The sequence below is a fragment of the Drosophila elegans genome, unplaced genomic scaffold, assembly GCF_018152505.1.
Source record: "Drosophila elegans isolate 14027-0461.03 unplaced genomic scaffold, ASM1815250v1 contig_149, whole genome shotgun sequence".
Classification (NCBI taxonomy): Eukaryota; Metazoa; Arthropoda; class Insecta; order Diptera; family Drosophilidae; genus Drosophila; species Drosophila elegans.
Window position 1 is genome coordinate 13,771,129 of NW_024545513.1, and position 23,444 is coordinate 13,794,572.

Below are 23,444 nucleotides of genomic sequence, written 5' to 3' on the forward strand. Positions count from 1 at the left end.
TGAAAAGCCAGCTGGGGAAGATGGCCTGATTAAAACTGCAGGATTGCAGGATTGCCGATGCAGCAGGAAACACAATTTCCATTTCTGCATAATGGCATCCGTGTGCTTCATCATAATAACTGCCAAGTTAAAGGCTGACGAAGCCAAACAAAACGTTATGAACGTTGCATAGGTCTTAATTAAAATCAAATTTAGTTGTTTGCTCTCATTTGTATACTAAGTTTTCCCACTCGCTAATTAATTTTCCTTTCACAATAATTCTGGACTGTGGCATTCTTGTGGAGAACCATATACTTAATAGTAATAAAACGATTTATTTTGCCTTTTTTTTTGTTGGCAGGCATGCTTTAAGTAAAGGATTTTGCGTATATTTGCATAATTTTCAATAGTCCAAATTCGGATTAATTTACAGGAATGCTTGCATAAAATCGTGATTAAATTTTAACTTCGAACTGCAACCAGTCTAGCACAACTTGTTCATAAAATTCGATTATCCCGCTTTTGTGAGACTGCCTTTTGGACTTGAGTGCAATTTAATTTGTGACAGCATCATTAAGTTGGGGATATTGTTGGGGAAAAAAAACATGGTCATGAATAAGACGTTGCGAAGGATAGGGATAAATATAATTAAAATGAAATAAATTGAAAAGCAAAAGCCATTTAAACTGTACCACCAGTAGTGTTTATGCTTTAAAAAGGATTATCAATTATTTGCATATCGTTCAATTGAACGACACGATACATTTGTTTAACATATTTCTTTCAAAGTAGTTTTTTAACGTTAAATGGCTGCTAATCCGGTTACGGGCTACTGCAACTGCATACAAACTGGAGACGCATTATTTATGGCTTCTATTTAAAACTAATAAACCTGCCCCCCAATCCCCCATCCAGCATCCTGTTGACATTCGATTACCTTCAGGTGGATATCCCAGATGAAGATAGAGCGGAATGACAGCAATGAATCTCAGCTTAATGACACGAACTTGAAAACCAATTCGCCGAAGGATGAAGATAATATCCAAAGCTATGACAGTGGTTGATCGATGCGATTGGAGGGTGGTGGGTTGCGTTTGGGCCCCACCTGAAACCATTGTGATGCAATTAGCGGCCCAAGGTCAATGTCAAGGACAATGCTAAATGCTAAATGCTGAATGCTGACTGCAAAATGCACGAGTTAAAAAGCAAATCGAATGAGCGCCATGTCAACAGGAAGAGCCAAGGTCGACTGGTTACTGCTTCCCTAATTGTCTCCACTGACTGCGGTCACCACTCGATGAGAGACCCCTCCTCCCCCTTAATTGCATTGCCATGTTGCCGAGTGACCTTGAGTGCCGGCTTTCACCACCGCTGACCAGTCATCCAAGTGGGCATCGCTTTCTCCGCTAATTCGATTTACACAGTTGTCAGTTGCGAGAAAGTACCGCCTCGCCACGCCCCACGACGCCTCAAATACATTATTCAGCCGCTATTCATCAGCCCGGTAGCTGAGTAGTAATTAATTAATTTGCCCTTATTTTCCTGTGATTGATGAGGCGCTGGGCCGCCGCGGAAGTGGCAAAGGCCAAAAGGCGACAGTTCAATCCGCTCATTTCGCTCAAACTTGCAGTAAGTGCACCATTTTTTTTGCCCAATTTGCCAAGTAAATAGTAGATTGATACAAAACGAACTGCAATTTGAATAGCCCATTCAGGTGCTATTATGATTTCTAAATTATCACGAACCAATTGTGCAATTGATAGTTGTTGAAGTGCTTGAAAACAATTTTAACTTCTCTTGAAATCTAAAGTTTTCTGTGGAATTAAATTTCGGATTAAGCCGCACTCATTTTATTTTTTCCTTTAAATCACAATTTTTGGAAACTAAATTCAACAATTTGTTTTCCGATTTTAAAGCCGTTTTTAACTGTTTAAGCCGAAATTAAAACAAACAGAGGAGTGTAGATTCCAAGAGAATATTCCATTAAATAAATATTTTTAAATCAGAGATAACCAAGAAAAGTACAAATGGTTCCTGGAATTTGTTGGCTGTATACCTGCGTAACCTGTTGAATTCTCTTAGAAATCCATTTAAATCGCTACTTCTAATGTTGGTAAAACTCTTTTCCAATTTGTTTGCTAAGCTAAGTTTCTAAGTTTTCCATTCCTCGCAGAAAGGAGACCCCCAACTGCACTTCTAGAGCCCATTACAGATTACACTCAACAGATTCGGATTTTTAACCTCTTAACCATTTAACCTTTTTGGAATTAGTATCAAAATTAATCTTTTTATTGTTGGCCAAGTTTATGGCCAGCACAAAGTCGTAAATCTTTACCCTTTTATGTTCCCAGAAAGCTAATTTTATGGAGGGAAATGACAAAATCAACTTGGCTTTCCTTCAAGCAGTTACAAACGTTTTAAAATTCTTGGAAAATCAACCTGTCAAGTGCTTCAAACCGGCATACTCGTTTAGTTTCAATTAAGTCAGCGTTTCCCGTGATAATCGTACATGATAATTGCTTCCCACGTGGTTTAAACGCCACAATTACTTAATTTTCGCTGGAATCGAAATTTAATTTGGCTCGATAAAAATACATTTAGGTGGGTGCCAAAGTGGGCGGTCAAGCTCCGCTTGTGGCCACTGTCACCTAATCCACTTATCCACATTGCGAGCTCTAATCCCTAATCTCTCATCGCCACAAAGGTGGTTCGCGTGCTTAAGTCCCGGGTTTTGAGTTCCCCCAGCAGGGTATTGTGTTGCCACCATGTAGCCACCATCAGACCAGGTCCCTAATCCCTGTCCATCCATTTATACTTTGATTTTTGGGCCTGCCGCATTGTTTTACTGAAGTCGAGTACGCATTGTCGCAGTTGCTTCGTGATTTGAAGAGAATTTACTCACTCTAATGTTCAACAAGTGGGCTTTAATCTGGACTTCACTTCAAGCCCCAGTCTTAATTGACATTCTGTTCATGCTGGGATCGAAATTCTACAAGTATTTAACAAATTAAATCATTAAACATGGCTTCTGGCTCTGATTTAACCGCTCACTGCAACAAGATTTAAAGAAAGTTTTGCAGATAAAGATAACTTCGTAGTATGTGGGCGTGTAGGCAAAGAATTCTTTCAACTCCTGTTTTGGACTTTTAGTATAATCAGTATATGTATGTGACTGACAAGGCAGATATGTTGTAAGTCAAAAGAAATAAAAAAAGGATGAACACCATTGCCATACAGACATTCACCCATCTTTGTAAAATATAGATTAACAAGAAGGAAGCTAACTTCGCCACGCCAAAGTTTATATACCCTTGTAGCTAACTTATTTATAAAATGCATAATTACTTAAAATACAAAATAAGATATGCTAAAGTGATAACTTATGAGGGAGTATGCCAAACAATTAAATCTTAAAAATATAAAAATTTATATAATTTCTAGTAAAATTCTTATTGTTACTCAGTTCTTATTGTTACTCAGTTGTTGATTTATTGAAATACGTATATTTTGTTAAAATAAGTTAGATTTAGGTTGAACAATATCTCAATATAATGTTACTCATGAGGGAACTAACATTGATTTCCATTCAAAGTCCGTTTGAATTTCTGTCAGTGTGCTACATTCTTTCGTTAGCTGAATATTTTGCCCGCTGTTTTTATGCCTTAAGCAGGACATTAAGTATGCGCCCGAGTGGCCCGGGCAACATCTGCAGCTGCCGTTTGTGTTTGAATAATTATATCAGGTGTGTGTGTTGTGTTTGCTGTGTGTAGTGTCTGGTGTGTTTTGTACATTGTGCCTGGTGCTATGCACCTAAAACGGCCCCACTACCTGTGCTGCAGGTCACGGAACTCCTCGCCGGTCACTACGTCCAGAAGCAGCTCCTCGGAGTGGAAGCTAATGGATCGTTGGAGGCTGTCTCCGGCAGCAGAGACCTCCAGCTGCGAACTGCTGAGATGCGGACTGCCCAGCGACGGGGACATGGATACCGATACGGATGGCTGGCTCTGTGATTGTGATTGTGTTTGTGTTTGTGACTGTGACTGTGAGTGTGATTGTGACTGCGGTGACGACGATGTGGTGGCCAACTTGACGGAGCTGGAGTTGAGTCCCAAGGGCAGGAGGTCCAAAAACTGGGTGAAGCGGTTCAAACGCTTGTGGCTGGTGTTGGTGTTGGTGCGGATGCTGATGTTGCTGCTGTTTGCACTGCGGTATCATTAGAGTCACAGTCAGAGTCGGAATCAGAATCAGAATTAGAATCAGAATCACAATGTCATCAGCAGCGCACAGTTGGACAGGTTAATGTGAAGAAATGACAAGAAGTTGGTTACACACCCAGCCGTACTGACTATGCATACAAGTATATATAAAAGGGGGGCTTAAATACTATATAGAGGCATGGGATTATATATGTACACATTTCACTTGCATATCTGCGCATTGCGTATTTAATTTCATTTGATTTTTTTTTCGGCTTAAGCCCCCCCGGTCGAGTTTTTACTGCCGAGGGTGTTTATTTAGTGTTCTTTAGTATTATACATCTGTTTGTCTTCTTTGTTTGCTCGCCTGTTTATTTATTTGTTTACTCCGGTCTATTGGATGCAGTGTTTTCTTTTTTATATTTTCGCGCTCCTGTTTTGGCCGGGTTCTTGTGCCATTTCGCTTTTTACGACCTTTTATTTTGATGCGTCATAAAATGAAAAGTTTTTGCTCTTTTTACCATTCGCTTGTTTTCGCTTTGTACACAAATGTTAAATGGTGTTTTTATTTCGTTCGTTTTTTACATATTTGCAGAGTTGGACAGGCTTTTTGTTAATCTCCTCAAATGATAAAAGTTGAAGACATGCGGGTTTAGGGATCAGGAAGTAGGAAGTGGAAACAATGATCTGCCTTTGAGTTCGTTCTCGTTTAATTAGATACCATGTTTGGGGGCGATACTATTTATATGGCGAATAAGTATTTAAAGGCACTTTTATGAGTTTGTGGAGGTGTTTAAATATGCATTAAATATACAGTAGACCGTAGGTCTTTTAATACACTGTAAGCTTTATATGATTGTTTATGCAAGTTAAGCCGCTTAGTCGGTAAAAGTACATTAAGTAGAGCTACTCAATTAAAATTGTATTATTTATTCAAACTTTTAATTTCGTGTCTGTTTTTTAAAGACTTTACTGTTGAACATTTACAAATGACAATAAGGAGGTGTATTTACGCAATCGACTCAATAAACAATAAATGTCCGCTATTAAATGAACTCGTTAATTTGAGGTTTTCCTTTCGTTTCACTCCATTTTTTGTTTAATTTTGGTTAAAATATATGTATCAGGCTTAAACAATTCAACTGCCAAATGAGAGCTTATTGAAATAATATTTACTCAGTGGAAACTCAGATATTTGATTAAATTCCCATTTTAATGTGCTCTTTGAATTATCCCCCTCGTAATACCTCTGGTTTTTGAATATATAATACCCTCTGCAAAGGTATAAAAAGGTACCAAAAACCTTCAGTTTTAATTCCATAACTTTTCTTGCAAACATCCGATTTCAAAATGGCATATCTTGATAGTATTGGTCGTGCGATCCGTCTCGTTCCGACTTATATACTACCTGCAATAGAAGATGACAACTTTTGCGAACGTTTCATGCAGATAGCTTTAAAACTGAGAGACTAGTTTGCGTAGAAACGGACGGACAGACGAACGAGGCTAGAACGACACTCCTGTGATGCTGATCAAGAATATATATACTTTATTGAGTCAGAAATGTCACCTTTACTGCGTTGCTAACTTCTGACTGAAATTATAATACCATCTGCAAGGGTATAAAAAGTAAAGAAGTATTTGTAAAATCGGCATAAATGTGAATTGTTAAATTACATTCTCCTAACTCGACTCCCGACCTCAAATGGATGTTGTCAAGTTTTCCGGAATTATTTTCTTTTGCCTTGGATTCCAATGACGAGATTTATGTGAGTTTCCGGTGCGATATTTATTTTATTGTAATTTAATGAGTTCTGAGCCTAGGGCAGGCCTTGCCGAGCTGAGACATCCAGGCACCGGGCTGGGGAATTGGGAAGTGGATTTGAGGAGTGTGCGTGTGTGGCTTTGGGGGAATTTTGTATTTTGCGGCAACTGGCAAAGCCCATCATCATCAGCAGCTGAGTCAGCTGAGACAGCTTCCAATTGCGCCTTAATCAGTCAGCTGTCTCCTGCCCCGCCCACTTGCTTATCTCCTTCATTGCCTCATAACTTTCACCCCTGGTGAACTGAACTTTCTATATTTTGGCCTACCTTTCAGACTTCAAGCATTTCGAGATGGCAAAAGTTATACGAATTTTATTTACCAAATAGCTATAAATAAACAATTAATACAATTGTTTTTGACTGCCAAAAAGTTCATTATTTGTGTACAAATCTGTAGCTTTTCCCCCATTAAGCTGGCAAGCTGAAATTGGGGAAGGCCTCTTCTTAAAATATGAAACTTTTCAGCAAACAAACATGCAATTGTTGGATTTTAATATGATATAGTTTATCCAAGCCAAAGTGCAGTTAGTTTATTCTAGCCTAAATTGACTTATGCCTTGTTTATTGTAGGATATTTCCCTTGAATACCATTTTACTTGTATACATTAGTTATGTAATTAGTTGAGTCTAGTTAAGAAGTCAATGAAAAATTGTTCTCTTGGCGAAATAAACAAAATAAATAAATAAATACTTATTTCCTTCTCAAGATCACAAAAACCTAAGCACAATTAAATGCATAGGCATACAGGTAAAGCATTCGAAGCTCTTTGGAAAATGAATAAGGCGAGAAAGGCGAGCACTCGGTTGAACACAAAGCGAAAAAGCAGGGAAATAAAAAGAAAGGTAGTTCTCGTGCATGTAAATCAATAAGCTATCAATTACTTGGCCAGGGTAAATATTGATGAGAACCTGAACGGATGTGTACCACATGTGCCCATGTGTGTGTGTGTGTGTGTGTGGGTGGGCAACACTCTATTTATTAATAACTCAAAACGCCAGTCGCCCAGGAAAATGGAACAAACTTGTTAGCCAAGCTAAAAGTCTTCGGGGCGCAAAGCGAATTCCCTGGTAATGGAGTCCGATTGTGCGAGTATACATGTTGCGTTTGCGTTCGTGTTTGCGTTTGCACTCATTAAACAGCAATTTATGGGCTCGAGGCGCTCTCATATATATTTAACGACAGTTGCCCGTTTATGGCCGAAACGGGTAGGAAACTGCCAAACGAGAGTGAAAGTTTTAGAGCACTTGAACTTGGGCGAAACCACAGCAAAAAGAGCGCCGGCAGCCACTCTACACGTAACCGGCCTATTGGTTAACATCAAGTGCGAGCCAACTTTCTTTCCAAACCAATTGGCTGGTTAACAGGTTGCCTAGCTCAACATGTTATGCAACTAAATGACTTTTAAATATCATTTCTTAATAACTAAAATCAAAACGTCCAATTATTAATTTGGTTTGCGGTGAGGAACTTATTTTTATGAACAGATAAAGGTTAAAGTATCTGTCAGTCTTTTAACTTTAATCTCGTAAAAACTTCAGAAATATTTTCTTGATTTCGAAAGTTTTTGGTATAATCCACGTGCTTAGTCCCAAATCTTAAGCTCCTATATTTCAAAGAATATATAGCCTTTAAAAGATCGAAAACGCTTTCTTACATACCTTTCCTCCAAAGCAACATACCATTTTACTCTACAAGTAAGGTGTATAAGTAATAGGCAATGGCAACACTGCGTATGAGTAATAAACTTTAAAACTATTGCGCAAACACCATAAGGGTGCCTATACCATCAATAATCCAACGCAAAACATTTAAAGCTATAACAGAACGGTCTTAAATTTTCTTTGTTGATACATACTTTAAAGATAGTTTTCAATAGTTTCAAATTCTGTTATTTCAGTTCAATTAATTTTACTAGTTCGTTTGAAATAAGGTTGACAAAGATTTTATGTTTAAACAAAAAAAAGACTGGCTCTGATCCAAATTCAAATAACCACCAATGAACTTAACCTTATTAGAGGCTCCCAATGCGCATATTGATTGGAGTGTTGTGCCCGCATAAGTAGGCAATAGTCCCAAATGAACCTTTGGGCCGCAAGTCGAATGTTTCCGGATTTAATTATGTTGGGCCAAGAGGCCGAGATACGATGCTACACTTTTGGCAACTTTTGTGGGGGGCCAGAAAAAAACAAATGACAACGAGCAGCTGAGCAGCTGAGCAGCTGAGCAAATGATGAGTGGGGCAGAAGTCGAATTAGCAAACATTTTGTAGAAATATTTACGCAAAAAGTCTTCTCCTCCGTCAATTGGCCAAGCCCAGCGATCAAATGAGCCGCAGCTGAGTACACACCACTGGGTGTGTGTGTGTGTGTGCGGGATGTCGCATCCTGTCTTTCAGTGTTTGTTTGGTTGTGTGCTTGCCTTTGGGCATTTTGGTTAGAATCTGGAAGTTTGCCGCGTCCGAAGTTCTTCGAGAAAGGAGGAGATGTGTGCCAACAACTTAGTAACAGCTTTGAAAAACGACAAAGTTGACTGACTGTTTTGTGTTGTGGCTTGCAATTAGACTTCCCATCAGCCTGGTTACATTTCAATGTACGGATTTCAGGAGGAAAAACGAATTAAAACCATGTTTACTTTGCCTTTTCACTTAGCTAATGCAACATGCGATACATGTATGGTAAACTTTTTACGACGTAAAAGCCTTAATCAAAAAAGATGTAGGATTAATGCAGAACTCTCTTTGTGATCTCATTAAAGGTGGAAGTCATACAGCTACCTAACTGCATGATGTCTTTGGTTATTGTTAGTTAGAGTGCTGACAAGAAACTTTAATTAATTCGGGAAATTCTGGTTGCTAGTATAAAAACGAAATAAAAACCAAAATTAAATTAAATTAGGGAGCAAAACACGTGAAAGGGGAAAGGAATCAATAAATTGAAACTGCTGGTAGTTAAAACCGCAAAACAATATAAGTGCCGCTTGTAAGCCAGCCGTCAACAAGAAATAAAAAAAAAAATAAAAACCGTTCAAATGTGCAAAACAAATAACGAACTCAATCTGTTACACTTTGGTTATAATAAAAAAGGGATAACACAAGAAAGGGGAAATTTTGATATGTACTATGACATGAAATGATTCGCAAAAACGTTTTCATGCTAAGCCAATTTGCACTTGACCCGGCGAATGTCACGCATCGAATGCAACGCCACGTGTCCTGGATCACGACCCCCTTCCCCTCCCCCTCTCCCTCCCCCTCTCCCTCCCCCTCTCCCTCCCCCTCTCCCTCTCTCTCTCTCTACCACCCTCAGCTTAGCAAACGCTTAGCCAAAAGAGAAGCGTAACAAAATCTGTGGCAGCAACATCAAGTAGCCGCCATGGAGTCCCCCGCCCTCCTCTCCGTTTTCGTTTGCACTTTCGTTTCCGCTTCCGCCTTACCGCCCTACCGCCTTCCCACGTTTTTCGCCATGTTCGTGTGTGTAGCAGTGCGTGTCTAAGCACGCTAAGTGTGTGTGCTTTGAAGTTTTTATATCTGCATACAAATACGAATCCATGTGGCCGGTACTCATCCCCTAGCAACCTTTTGGGTAGTGTGTTTGCTTTGCGTTTTGTTTTGTTTTGCTTGCGTTAAACCAAAAAAACGATAAGAAGTAAAAAGGGAGAGTAGGCCGCTTTCCAAACTACCCTCGCAATGGAGTCTCTGAGCCTTTAAGGCCAACTAGCATTCAAGTTATATTGTGAAATGTCCTGCAAAAGATTACTGATACATAAAACGTAAAGTAACAAACGTAAAGAATGTCTGAAGTACGGTATTTCGATGTTACAAATAAAACGAAGAGTTGTTTGTGTAAGTTAATTTAAATAAATTACGAAAAATTGGCGATGGAATAATATTTATAACGCGAAAAAGTAATTAGTAACGAACTTTAACATAAGCTTGTGCTATGTTATTTAATGCAACTATCAGTAATTTTACTTAAAATTATAAAAAAGAGTACATTTTTGATTACACAATAAGCTTATACATTTTAAAACTCCAGACACATTAAATTTAGGTTTCTTTAAAATTCAAATTTAAAAATTATAATTCCGTATTGAATTTCTTTTTGTGCAATTATTTCAGAAAGTTTTAGTGACAGGAATCTAAAACTCCGAAGGACACGATGGATTCCTGTCACAGTTTTTTAAATAAAATTGGTCATGTCGGCAAAGCAAAGAACTCAATAGTAATACAGGTCACAAAAGCAGTGGGTCAAACTTTTGCTCCTTGTGGAAATGCCACTGGCATGGTGTACACTCACAAAATGCATCAATGTCTTTAGCTTAGATATTGCTAAAATATTTTCTCCTAACACCAAAAAAAAAACAATCCAATTTGCAACAAAAAGTTAATTTTACATAAGAGATATATTTTCATTGCATTTTTTGTAAATAAGAATGTTAATGGCTTCGGAAAACTTCCCTTAGATTTTGTCAGCGATTAGGACCAGCCCTTCTACTTTCTTTTGCTTAAATTGTTTGTTATTTTTCCCGGTGTGTAGAACGAGTTCTGCCTTATGCCCTTTTTCTCGGCCCCTGAATTTAAGTGCTTTGTGTGGATTTTGTTTCATGTTTGCATTTTGCTTCGTTGGTTACTTTTCCGTTTCCTTCCTATTGGATTTGCCAAACGCAAAGCCAACGACGAGGGTCAATCCTGCCGAGCAAATTAACTTATGCGGGCAGAGTTTAACGCTCCAACGAGAATTTGGCGCTGCCATCGCCATCGCCCCGAATGACAGGACAATTTCGAGACATTTCGAGACAGAAACTCAGAAGCGAGGGAGGCGGCCATTGCATTTCGCTTCAGTCGCGCGTCTAATTTGCTATGAATACAAATTGAAAATTGATTTGGAAAATGACTGAAGTAACGGCATATAAATGGAAGCGATTTGCGATTTGGGGGTCGGAGCGGGCCGGAATTTACCTGCCGTTGTCGCTTTTCTTTCTTTGCCAAACCACCCAAACTGGGTGTTATTGATTTTGCCATTCTGACCCAAATCCAACACACACGAATGGCGTCGGCGGCGGCGGTCTGCTCCTCGTAGCATGCATAATTCACACGCCTTAAATTGTGCTTCAACCATGATTGAAGTGGGGAAAAACCTGGCAGCTGAATTGCAAGTAGCTTGTGCACTCTACTCCACACCAAATTAGTTAATCTTTTGATTTAAATTCCAATTAAGTCTGCCAGCCGTTCAGTCGTTGCGTTTTTCGGACATATTTACATTGCCATTGGGCCACAGGGCGGATGTGGAATGCTTTTTGTGCTGACTTTTATTAGCTTACCCCATTTGATATGCTAGCAATAGCAGTTTTGAGTTTTAGCAATTGAATTCTTAATGTGCTTATTAACACAAATCGCTGAGTGATTTAACTGCAAATATCCGCATCCATCAGGAAATAACATTATTTTGTTAGGGCTAGATAACAACATAGCAACATGCTTCAATCCATCATTATTTTATTAGCATTCCAACAGGAAACACCCCACCTTTTTTTTATAATTTATGATGATTACACCATGTATGCACACACAAGCCAGCCAAATCACGTACTTTTTGAAGGACATTAGTCGCATTTTAAATAATTTTACATGGGCTGCCATTATCCGGTTTGGAATGAGAATCGAAAATAAACGCGACTTTTAGTTACCCAATACTCAGCTAAATATGCTGCCTTAAAAAATCATCGGGAAATGCCGGAAAATGTATATTGATGCTAGTAACTTATAAATTCAAATACTTCGGGTGCTTACCCAAACTAGAAGCAACAATCCGCAAGAAATAAGCCACTAAACATTTTGGTGAACTTTTAGAGTAGAAGCAAATCTGCTTACTACAAATTAAATAAATTAATTGAGGTAGTATGCGTTAAATGCATTCCATGCAAACATCCTCGACGCTATTGACTATAAAATAATTAATAAAATAAAATAGCTTCCATTTTTTTTGGTTGCTGATGGCTTGCGTTTTGGACTGGATTGACTTTAATAAAATGTCGAACGTGAAATATTAATACTGAAGAGACCTACAGTCAGAATACCAAAACATGCCGAACTTATGCAGAAAAGGATACATCAAATTCATTTCAATGGCCGTAATTGAAATCTTGAGCTGAAATGACAGATGCTTCAGCATTATAAGCATTTACTGGGCTTAGCGCCAAAATTAGACTCAACTGGCGAAGGGAAAATGTCTAATAACTTTTATTTGCACAGCGTCCTTGTGACATAAGCCCAATGGGGAAATCCAGGCATATTCCTGCCATAACTTTTTTTATGGCAAACAGGGCAGATCCTTTAATTGCTTAACCACGAGTACGGTTCATTTAGACAAACAAAAGGCCGATTGTGTGAAGCTATGCTCATCACTTAGATGTTGAAATAGGAACGGCCGTTTGTTGAATTTAACGCAAACATTAAGGCTAAGCGTCAGATGAAAAAACAACGTAGATTGCAGAGCTTTTTCTTGGCTCGTATCTGGTAGCCTGTCCGAAAGGATAGAGTATGCAATGCCATTACATTTTCATGGCACACTTGGCAGCGTCTTCAATTGCCAGAGCAGGACCAATTCATTGTCGCGTCCCCCCCCCCAGCTCATCCACATTGAGATCCTGGCATCAGGACCTCGACTCTCGGCTGACAGCCTGGGTTTTTTTTTTTTTTTTTTTGTATTTCGGACAGCTTTAGCCTGGCAGGGTTTTAGCTTTCGCCTATTTCGTTGCTAAATTGTTGCTGAGCACTAATCCCTTTGAGGGCTCTGCTCAAATCCAAAAACGATTATGCAAAAATGCGAGGGGTTTGGGAAAGGGAATGCGAAATGCGAAGTGTGAAATGTGAAATGCGAACTGCTAAATGGAGAATGATGAAGGATCTTATCCAGATAGCAACTATTATTGCTGGACTGCCCTGACGTCACATAATTAAATACAAAATGCGTTTAATTATGAGTGCCGTGTTGGAGCCGATGGGGAAATAAGGAAAAACAACAATGTCCACACACACACACCACCGCACACACTGTCACACTGTCACACAGACAATCGCGCGTTGATGCATTGCATTTTAATGATGCTGCTCGCTTGTTCTGGCAGCATTGCTCCACTTTCGTTCTTTGCTGCTGTGAATCCTTTCCGCCCCCTCAGGATCCCCTTGCCAGCCACCCACACGGCTGTGTCCTTCCCCCTCCGCCCTCCCTTTAGCAATTTGTAGCGGCGCCCTTAGCAACTTGCTCACAACGCTTCTGCCCGAAAGCCTACTGCATTTCCAACATTAGCAGTCAAAGCTCAATCAATACATTTTATGGGCGTTGCTGAGAATAAAAGCAAGTGCTATTGCGATTTTTTATTTTGTGCTTTGCCGGCAACATAACCCTCAACATAAGCAGATCAGCAAATTTTTTTTGGAGGCATAACCATATATATATATATATATAGGTATGGCAAGTAATAGTAAAAAACAAACAAAAGCCCATTTAAAAAGATTAAACCAAAATGTGTTTAGCTGAAAGGCAGAAACAAACGAAACCAGAGAGTGAAATAGACTAGTAATTCAACTGCAATAAAAGGTATTTTGTTTTTTGAAATAATAAAATTATCATTTCCAAACGTTAATACATCATAAGCCATTGAAAGTTTTGGGGTTTTGGCTTCCAGTTAGTGTAGAAGTAAGTAAGGATGTTCTGCAAAAAAGATCCTGTGCAAGAACGAGTTGGGAATTATAAAGCAGAAGTTGGAAAAAAGGCCAAGAACCCAAAAGAAGGCAACAAAAAACTACACATATTTTAATGATAAATAGTTAACCAAACAAGAAGAAAAATATTTTTTAATAGTTAGATAGTTACAAAACTATTTTGTCAGAAATTGTTTTGCGTGTACCAATTTGATTTCAATTTCCACTTTGTTATCGTTGATTATGTTCCTCGGTCGACGGCCGTTGCTGTTTCACTGTTTTTCCCAGTCATTTGATTAGTGCGAGGAATTGTGGGAAGGATAATGAAAATAAATAGCAAAAAGTGTCGATGATGAGATTGCTTTTGTGGTCCCTCTGGCACGAGATTGTGTGGGTTGCAAATAAACAATGTGGCGAACGGCTATTTTTGTGACAAATAATGGGCTTAAGGGTGGAATAACAGCCTTCTCGTAGCAAATAACAATCTGTGCCTTTTTGCCCAAGCATAAAATTTAAAAGTTTATTTTTTTCTCAACGGGTTTCTTGAAGGATACGTTCAGTTCAGCTCTTCGTATGTAATCCATTCAGTCAGCTAATTTCCATCACTCACGTCGCAAATATATCATAATTTACGACCTCTTCTATCGTGACTCATATTAAATTAATTAACTTTTGATCAAATAAGTTTTGATCAAATATACTTGCATAGTACAAAGTCATTGTATTAATAAAGAATCTTTCATAAATACCGACAATAAAATGTTTAAAATTGTACTAAATGGGGATTTTGAACTTACGAAAAGATATTGTCGCCCGCTGATAGCAAATTTTGCTTACTTCAAAAGTATTCAAAATGTTTTAGTTTGGGTTGGCTGTTTACAATTATTTATTGTACAATGATTTATTTCAACATGTTCACTTTCAAGGCTTTAATTTAAGCAAAGGCAATTATGTTGCAAACTTAATAGTTATTGGTTAGCTCGGCTTTTTTTTTAACTTCATAATTGTTGTGTTTTATAAAAAGAGAATTTGTATGCTTTGTAAAAAAACACGTCGCCATTTATTTTTTTTTTTTTCTCTCTGCTTTTGATCTCCTAATTGCTTACATTTTTTTAACTACTAATTGTACACGTAAATATTTAATTTCGTGCCTGGATGCCGCCTTTCCCTTGGTGTTGTATTTCCTTGTGTTCGTTCGGGGTTTTTAATTATACTACATAACACAAAACAAAACAACAACACAATACCGCAATACAAATACACAAGTTCACATACGAATTCTGGGTTTTGTATGCCTACCCCAAAAAGAAAAGAAAGTACGAGAACAGAAGAGCAGAAGTTTTGGGCTCGGGAGGAAATGATGGCGCCACTTGGCCGCCATTGTTGTCGCGCTAAATTGCAGAAGGACCCCAACCCCCAACCCCCAGCCCCTTTCTTTTTTCCCCTTCACCCACAAGGACACACATGCTCCTTGGCTCCTTCGGCTTTCACCCATATTTTTACTTTCCCACATGTGAAGAGGGGAGGTCGAAAAATTCATCCTGCAATGCTTGGCTTTTACGTCCGCCTGTCACAATGGCAATATGCAGATTTCTGTCAAACCCTTATGGCCTAACCGCCGCCCATCTGCCAACGCCACGCCCCCCTCTGCCGCCACCAACCTGTGACGTATGCGCACCTTTTTCATTTGTATTTAAATGACAGCAAAGCCTTAAACGGCGCAAATGCAATCATCAGGGAAAACAGACAGCTGAAAACCCATAATTAATTTAGTAATAGTCCCAATCGGTTTTGGATTTAGAAAAGATAGCTCATGAGGTATCATAAGAGAAATGCTTATAAGAGAAAACCTGAAAAAAAGAATGTCTTACCTACATTTAATCACTAGAGTTTTGAAATCATTTAAAGTATGCTGTAAGAAATATAAGGTATATCGGAATCATCCTTTGGACTTTCGAACTTAAATTATATTCGCGACACTTTCTCTTTTTATAAAACAACAGTCTCATGAAGGCGTATAAGACTTTCTTTTATAAATCCAACCATAAATAACATAATGGCTTTCATTACTTTAACGATTTTTAAAAGCTGATTAAAGGTATATATTAACATTGCAAAAAAATAATTTGGTTGGAAAAATCACACAATTTGGAAATTGATATGTCTTTTGGCACAACATGCGGCTCGAGTTGCCTGCACACATTAAAAACATTTTCTGCCTAAGCTCTCAGAGCAAAAAAAAAAACATTTAAAGAAATATTTGTGGATGAGAAACGAGCCAACAGACATACTTGCTGCGACAATTTGGTGAAAATTCAGACGACATGCATAATTTTAGAATGTCTTTTAGCAGGCACTTGTATGAAGTGAAATTATGGCAGGTCCTACATAGAAGCCCCGAAGTGCGCAAAGCATATCAATATCGAGCCCCAGGGAGCGAAAATGAGGACAGAATTGGAGTCGAATCCGAGGCATTGGAGGCAACACAATTTAAAAGAGGCCCATCTTCCCTTCCTGATGGGCTGCAATCATGTGTAGGAGTACCTCAACGATGGGAGTACCAGGACTGCAGGGCTGCGAGGACGTGCATGTACATTCTGTTTGCCGGGAGCCCACTTGGGCGGCCTGTTGCATATTTCATGGCGCCTCAAATGAAGCACTTAAGCTGACAACATCTCGAGCGGCCCAGACATGATTGGCGTCGAACTTGAAGTGGCTGAAGTGGCCTGCCTGCATGGGCACAGTGGGCACAGTGGGCCAAAGGACCCCGAGAACTGCCCTGCTAAAACAATCGATAGCACTATCGATATTATCGACGGTCGAACAATTTAGCAGACATTGATGGTTTGGCCTCACCATCGCTCTATCAAATTTATGATAATTAGTTTTGTAAATTAGCCTCAAATAAAATAAATTATGAATTTGGATTCTTTGTTTTTTGAGGCTGAACAATTTTTGATCCTATCGATAGTCAAAACTATTGATAGTGCACACTACCTACTACACTTTGGTCTTTTTGACCCACTGTGAAATATATGAAATTGGCTTAAGCACATTGGAATGCGATCGCAGCCCCTAATCTTGCTTGCTTTTGGGAAACACTTAGGCCCAACACGAAGGACGTGTCGCGAGCTTTTTAAATAAGTATCTGCTCGAACGCTGATGCCAGGCTCATCTGCAGGATGGAGAGGAATCTGCAGGGACTTCAGGATTACATCTCGGCAAGGACAACACAACACACTGCGCAGGATTGCGGAAAAGTCTGAGAATGAGTAGTGTCAACGACAAAGGAATTTAGCTTGAGAAATCTTTTGATTTAATCTGGGCGGCTCCAGGTAAATCGCATCCATGACAACCGAATTGAATATTCCACAAATATAAATAATAGATTATTGGCAAATTGTATCATTAATTGGCTTTAGGCTTCGACAATTTCTGCTTCGCCATTGTACACTGGCACAACAAAAATAACTCTAAAATAATTGCTCCGAAATACACTTCCACACAACAGCCATGCACATATGCATGCTGAAAAATCAGTCATGAGAATATCAAATCAAATGAAAGCGGTTTGAAAGAAATAGAGCAGGCATAATAGAATCAATTGTTTAATCAAAGGGAAACTCGATGAACCGTTTAAGATCGAAAAACCGGCTTAAGTGGCCAGGGTGTTCCTCTATCGATGGGTGAGCCATCGATTTTTCGGCTTGGAAGAGTTGTAGACGAACGACAAAGTTCAGGGCGAAATCATTTCATCAAGAAATTGGCGTCAGCTCAACAACAAATTGGCCCCAAAACGAACAAATAAACTTAAAAAATAAAAAAATAAATAAAAAGCGCCCAGCAAACAACAATCGAATCCAATAAGGACGAACTGAATAACAACAGCAATAAATGAAACACGAAGACGGCGAAGAAAACGAAACGGAAAACTTTTAAGTACGCTATTAATGTTTAATTCGAGTTATTTAAGTTGGGCACTTAATTTAGCCGGGCCCAGATGCGACTGGAATGCTGTTGATATAGTTTTCTCCGGCAGGGCTGACCACACCCCATCCCTGTCCCTAACCCAATCCCTATCCCTATCCCCATTCGAATTACTCCCAATCAACCCACCTTCTTTAGGTGCGTGACCATTTCTTATTAAATGTTAATCATAAAAGCCCAAAACCAAATGGCCGCTGCCGGGGAATGGTGAAAATTGAACTGAAACGGGCTTATCGCCTTGACTGCCACGCCCCCTTTCCATGGCCCAAACGCCCCAGCCGCCCCAGACTGGCCAATGAAGTTGTCTTATAATCCGGTAATTAATTTCTGCGGTCTCTGGATTCGCAGAGCAGGGGGGAGAATCTAATGAAAGGCAATGAAAGCGGCCAAGTGACAGGATAACAAATTAATAAACTTTCGGCAGCGGCAACAGCTCGTGAAATTCAACTAGAAAGCACAGCCATTGATCATTGTGGCCAACTGGCTACCACATGGCACACTGGGCGAAAAAATGTTCTTAGAGTCCATTTAATGAAATGATTGCATGAAATAATTATAATACTTATGATAGAGAAATCATTAGGGTTATGCAATGAAAAAAGGATAGTCCTCTTTCGTAATTAAAATATTTTAAAAATATATTTTAATATTTTAAATGTTCTGTAACACTTCCCTTTAACTTTATCCAAAAAATCCCTCTATTTAAGACAAACTAGTTTTGATTTAGCTATTTAAATAAATGGAGTTTAAAGTACAAATATTTAAACAAACTTAAGCCATACGAACATTTGCTTTCTGTGTGTCCACATGACTTGGGATCTGCAAGTTCTGTGCGGCTACGTTTCATTGGACTCGAACTGTGTTTGACAGCCCGGCTGTTGCCAACGTTCCAGCCTCGTAAAATGTGTCCCTGAAAATTTGTCAATATGAAGGGCAGTGGAACTGATGATGAGCCATCGCCAGTTCAAGGCCGAAGTGAAAGGGACAATGGGAACATGTGGTGTGATTGGAGTGGATTCGAATTGCTTGACTGCTTGTTGTTTATTCCTACAAAGTGTCAAACGATGAAAGATAAGCTCTGCCAAATGGTTCCGGGAATTGCTCATTAAAACGGAATTTTTTGCAAGGCATATTTTTAGACCACACACTCAATATGTATAGAGCTGTCTACAATTGGAAAGGGAAAACTCGTGGTTCACTTTTGCGTCAATATTCAAGGATTACATCTAAGGCAAAAAGCCACTGCAAATACTACCATATAACTGCAAAAATGATTTTGTAGCTCGTTGTTGTTCATTTAATCTGACAAATCGTGGCTGCGTTACCAATGGCATTTTGCAGAGGCAACGATAAGTACTTTCCCAAGCTTAGATATGCAAGTTGGCAATCGAGAGATTTAGTGATTCGTGAAATGTATCTGGCTGTCGCCTCCTGGGATAAAAGAAAAACAGGGATTGGGTCACAGAGCACATATATCTGGCCATCTGGTTAAGACAGCCACCTGTACATTTGCCACCGCTCAGCTGCACAAACAAATTAACAAACAACATTGAAAACAGATGCAGGGAGCAACTGCAAACTGCAACTGCAACTGAAACCGAAACTGCAACTGAAACTGAATTGCAATCGGAAGAGGAACCGGATATGGAAGCAGAAACGGAAACGGAAATCGTCGGAGCGGCCAGCGAGAAAAAAGAGCAGCAACCAACAAAAGGCTTGTGCAAAACAGCAGCTGCAAGTGACTGGAGCGGGGACAGGATTCCAGAACTCACGGACTCAAGGACTAAAGACTGAAGGACTTTGGGTCTCAAGGACTTGAGCGGCAACAGGATAAACTAACATTTGTTGCGCTTTTTTCTGAACTTTGCCCATCGCCAGTCGTCGGACTTTGGAAATGTCAATCGCTGGTCCTTAAAGTCCTTGATTCTCCACCTCCTCCTCCAACGCCGCCTTATATTTTTATTTTCCAGCCAACCGTCTACATTGTCACACGCCCACGCTCCACGCAGTCAGCCTAATCGATAGCAATCAATACATTTTGTGTGCGACTCCGAAAACTGTTGCACACACTGTTCTCCGGCCGGAGACATTCGAGCCACGCTGGGGATGAAATTTCACCTGGGAAATTCCATTCCAAGGAGGACCACGAATGGAGCAACGCCAATTAAACGCCAATAAGCCCGGCCAAAGTCTGGGCCAACACAAATTGATTCGCAGCAGGTTGCTTATTATTGTAGACAAAGCCAAACATTTTCCCCATTCATATCTCGACCAGCTGTCTATTGACAACTATCCGCAATCCGGTGGTATTCGTTATCATAAGTGTAAAAACATTTTCTCTGGCAATCTCTAGATGCTCTTTCAATCCTTACCCCGACATTTAGTTTTTCGTTTTTCCTTAGATATGTATAATAACGCAACAATTGTAATTTGTATTTAAAAAATCACAATTTAAATGTCCTATTTTGATTAATTTACTATTAATATTAATATACTAATGAAATATTTACGAATATTTTTGATTTTGAATTAGATTTTGAAATTTTAAGGGTACTCGAAAAAATAAGTTGTGTATGTCATATAAGTGATAAGTGTGATAAGAGTGATAAGCTAAACAAAAATATCGAAATTTTTCATATCGCTATCTTTTATACAATAAATTCAAAAACTAAGTTTTAAATTAATATAAATTCTTATGTAAAATGCCCTTAACAGCCTCTATTGCTTGGAAAAAATTATAATTTAGTCTAGCTTAACTTTTAATGCATACAAAAAGTAAAATAAAACCCATTTTAGACTTATTAAAATTAATACGGATATGTAAAATAAAGTAAGAACACTAAAATATCAATTCCATCTAAAGAGCTGCATTGCAATATGTGCATAATGTTACTCATCTTTCCATTTATGTTCAAATTCTCAGCTGAATGGCTCATCAACGTTTCAGTTTAGAAAATAAATGATTGGGATTCAGTTACAAGCAAATAGGCAGAGCAACTCTACCTGTTTTGGGAAGTGTGTGATAATAAAGCTAAAATCGAGAGCGGGCAAACTGAACAACCAAATTTCAATGGCGATTTATTACCGTTACCAACGTCAACCATATCTTCGTATGTATGTGTGCATGTGCTACACTATGTGTGAGTGTGTGTAAGCGTATGTGTTGGCCGTCACACAAAAATCGATGATGTGGTGACCAAAATAAAAGCCAAAAAAACACAAAGGGCCCAAAACAGTACGTTGCGCACATAAACTTTATTTATGCCGCCCGCTCCGCTTGTATCCTGACCTGTGATTTTGGCCCAAAACAGTTGTTAATAAGACTTTTATTTCACAGCCAGAGCAACGAGATCAGAATGCTGCCGTTGATGTTGCTGCATCGTCTGTTGTGACGTCAGTTGGTAACCGATAGCCGGACAAAGTTGAATAGGACGGGTCCAAACTGAAAACGGGGCCCAGACAAAAGACGTCTGTTCCCGACTGCCGACAATGGCACAACAAAAAACCAAAACCAAAGGAAAGGCAAAGGCAATAGCAAAGGCAGAATATCCATTGAACATGGGCAGGGCCAGCCACTATTTAATACCTTACAAAGTTCTAAGCTGAACTTTATGGTTGACAGCAAAAATAAAATACATTTTCAAGCTTAAGAGCTTAGGTTTTGCACTATCCTGATACTAATTTCCCTTTTATCAATATTTAATAAAACAATGTCATGGGAACGAACTAAACGGAGGCTAAAACATTTTCAGCCAACGTGTTGCTTTTGTACTATTATAATTTCTATCATAAATTAAATTAAATGTAAGAATTCTAACGTTTTAACTTTTCTGTTGCCTTTTACTTTTTTTGCATATTCAGTTTTTTTCCAACCATTATTTTTCACTCCTTCATTATCATATATCTGCATGATTTCGAATACATATTGCTTAAAACATTTATGGCCTTAGGGTGATTTAAATTGCAGAAGTTCAACTATACATTAGCACATGTCTCAAACAAGACAGTTTAATGTTGCAAGTTAGTATTGTTAACGTTTGCTTCAAGATCAACTTTTGGGCAACGTGGCGTATACTTAATATGCTTTGCCCACAACAGTCGTAACTGATATTGAAAAGCAACTGGTAGAAGACGGTTTTTTTTTCAACATAGATTCCGATGCTACTAGACCTTGTTTCTTGTGGTCTGCGCTTTTGTTTTTTTTTTTCCAGAGGCAGCTCTTTGTCGCCTTTGTCGGTGTTCCCAAGTAAAGCCACCCAGTTTGGTCGGCTATGATGCCCTTGTGGTCTTCCGGCATGCGTTCAACGCCGCTTGTGAATCCCGTCACGTTTCTGGGTTTTACTTCGAATACCATTTTGGCCAATTGCTCCTTCCGCCCCTCAGTGGCAAGGTTACCATTTACTCTTAGAACTAGCTCTGTTCCAGGCTATTAGCATATTGACATGTTTCACAAGTAATTCACATCAAAATAAACAAATAGTATTCTACATGGGCGTTTTCTGTGATTTTACTGTTGAAATGCCACCTTCGAAAAAAGTGCTATTTGTTTTTTAGTACATTTATTTATGGATGAATGAAAATATTTAAATGATTCGTCAGTGACCTTTTTTATTCAAATTCAAAACAAATCGTTTCAACTTTGGGCCTTGTTCGTTTTCGTTTTTTAACGAGTTTTTTAAAAGAATTTGTTAAGTAAATTTGAAAGAGTTTGTGGATTCAAGATATTATAATTATTTCTCACTTATTGACTGTGTTTAGAAAATTCAAAAGAAGTCACATGTATTAAGTATGTATGTATTAAATAAAAAGAAAATATTCATGGCATATTTTTATGAAATTTCTAAAAGAAATTTATTATTATTCACGGATAGTTAGTCAGTTAATTTGTTATAACAATCAAAAGCTAATCAAGTTTCGTTTATTTAAAGATGAAGTTGCAAATTCTTGGCAAAAACAAAAGTATTAAAATGGCTTAAATGGTGAGCTATTATGTGTCCCTAAACGACGTAGGTATAAACCTCCCCAATTACTCCCAGTGCATTTCCAAATCCCTGCTGTGAGAAACACGGTGTCAAAGGTCAGCGTTGGTTTCGTTTGTGTGGCACTGTTGCCGCCCAGTGCCACTCGGAACGCCCCACATTCGCTTTCGCATTCGCATCCACGTCCACGACCACGTCCATGACCATGTCCTTGTGCGTTTAATTGTGGCAGTGTGTCTCCCATTGTCGGCGGTGTTCCACACTCAGGAGTGTAGTGGGTGAGTGGTTAGGGGCACGTGGTGGGGTCAAATTCTGGCTTTCGGATTGGCCCTGCAGTGAATGCCAATGCCGAAACCCGCTGGGAGCTGAGTACTGAGAGCTGAGTACTGGGAGCTAAGAGCTGAGAGCTGAGATCTGGCATCCAGCGGATTTTTCGAGACCGTAAATCACTGGTCCAGAGCTGGCAGCAGCTGCCATAATCGCAGTCACGGCCAGATTCCCGGCGAGAGACTCACCATTGATTAGAAATCACATTCGCATTCGCTCTTCTTAGCTGCCTGTTTGGTCAATTGAATCGGATTCAATTGTGTGTACAGTTGATTGCCAACAGACGTCGATTTCCCTACTTTTGTACTCGCCTGTTTCGCATTGAGCCACGGCTTAAGAGTGTATTGCAATACCTGCTCGATTTTGATTTTGCCAATGCCAATGCCAGCACATTCCATTTCGGTGCTTAACCACCCGACCGACCGACCGAGAAAAAATCTCTTCCCGTG

General features: G+C 39.1%; 2 protein-coding genes across 2 annotated transcripts in view; both read right to left on the reverse strand.

The window, feature by feature from the left end:
* The window catches only part of LOC108140932, a 53,591-nt gene that overhangs the window by 23,702 nt on the left and 6,445 nt on the right, over positions 1-23,444 (reverse strand). The gene's annotated exons all lie outside the window — the stretch shown is intronic.
* Positions 3,640-22,875, reverse strand: LOC108140845. The gene is made up of 3 exons (XM_017263830.1): positions 22,828-22,875; positions 21,946-22,115; positions 3,640-4,182 (listed from the first exon to the last, which is right to left on the reverse strand). Exons 1-3 carry the CDS (start codon positions 22,873-22,875, stop codon positions 3,804-3,806), a joined length of 597 nt encoding a protein of 198 aa, XP_017119319.1. The 3' UTR covers positions 3,640-3,803.

What these genes read in the sequence shown, in the direction of transcription:
- LOC108140845 (XM_017263830.1), bottom strand. Translation starts at nt 22,875, where the DNA reads ATGGTCATGGACGTGGTCGTGGACGTGGATGCGAATGCGAAAGCGAAT. An exon ending in ATGCGAATGCGAAAGCGAAT is followed by an intron (nt 22,116 to 22,827) that starts GTGGGGCGTTCC and finishes ATATGCTAATAG; the next exon opens with CCTGGAACAGAGCTAGTTCT. An exon ending in ATCATAGCCGACCAAACTGG is followed by an intron (nt 4,183 to 21,945) that starts GTGGCTTTACTT and finishes ATGATACCGCAG; the next exon opens with TGCAAACAGCAGCAACATCA.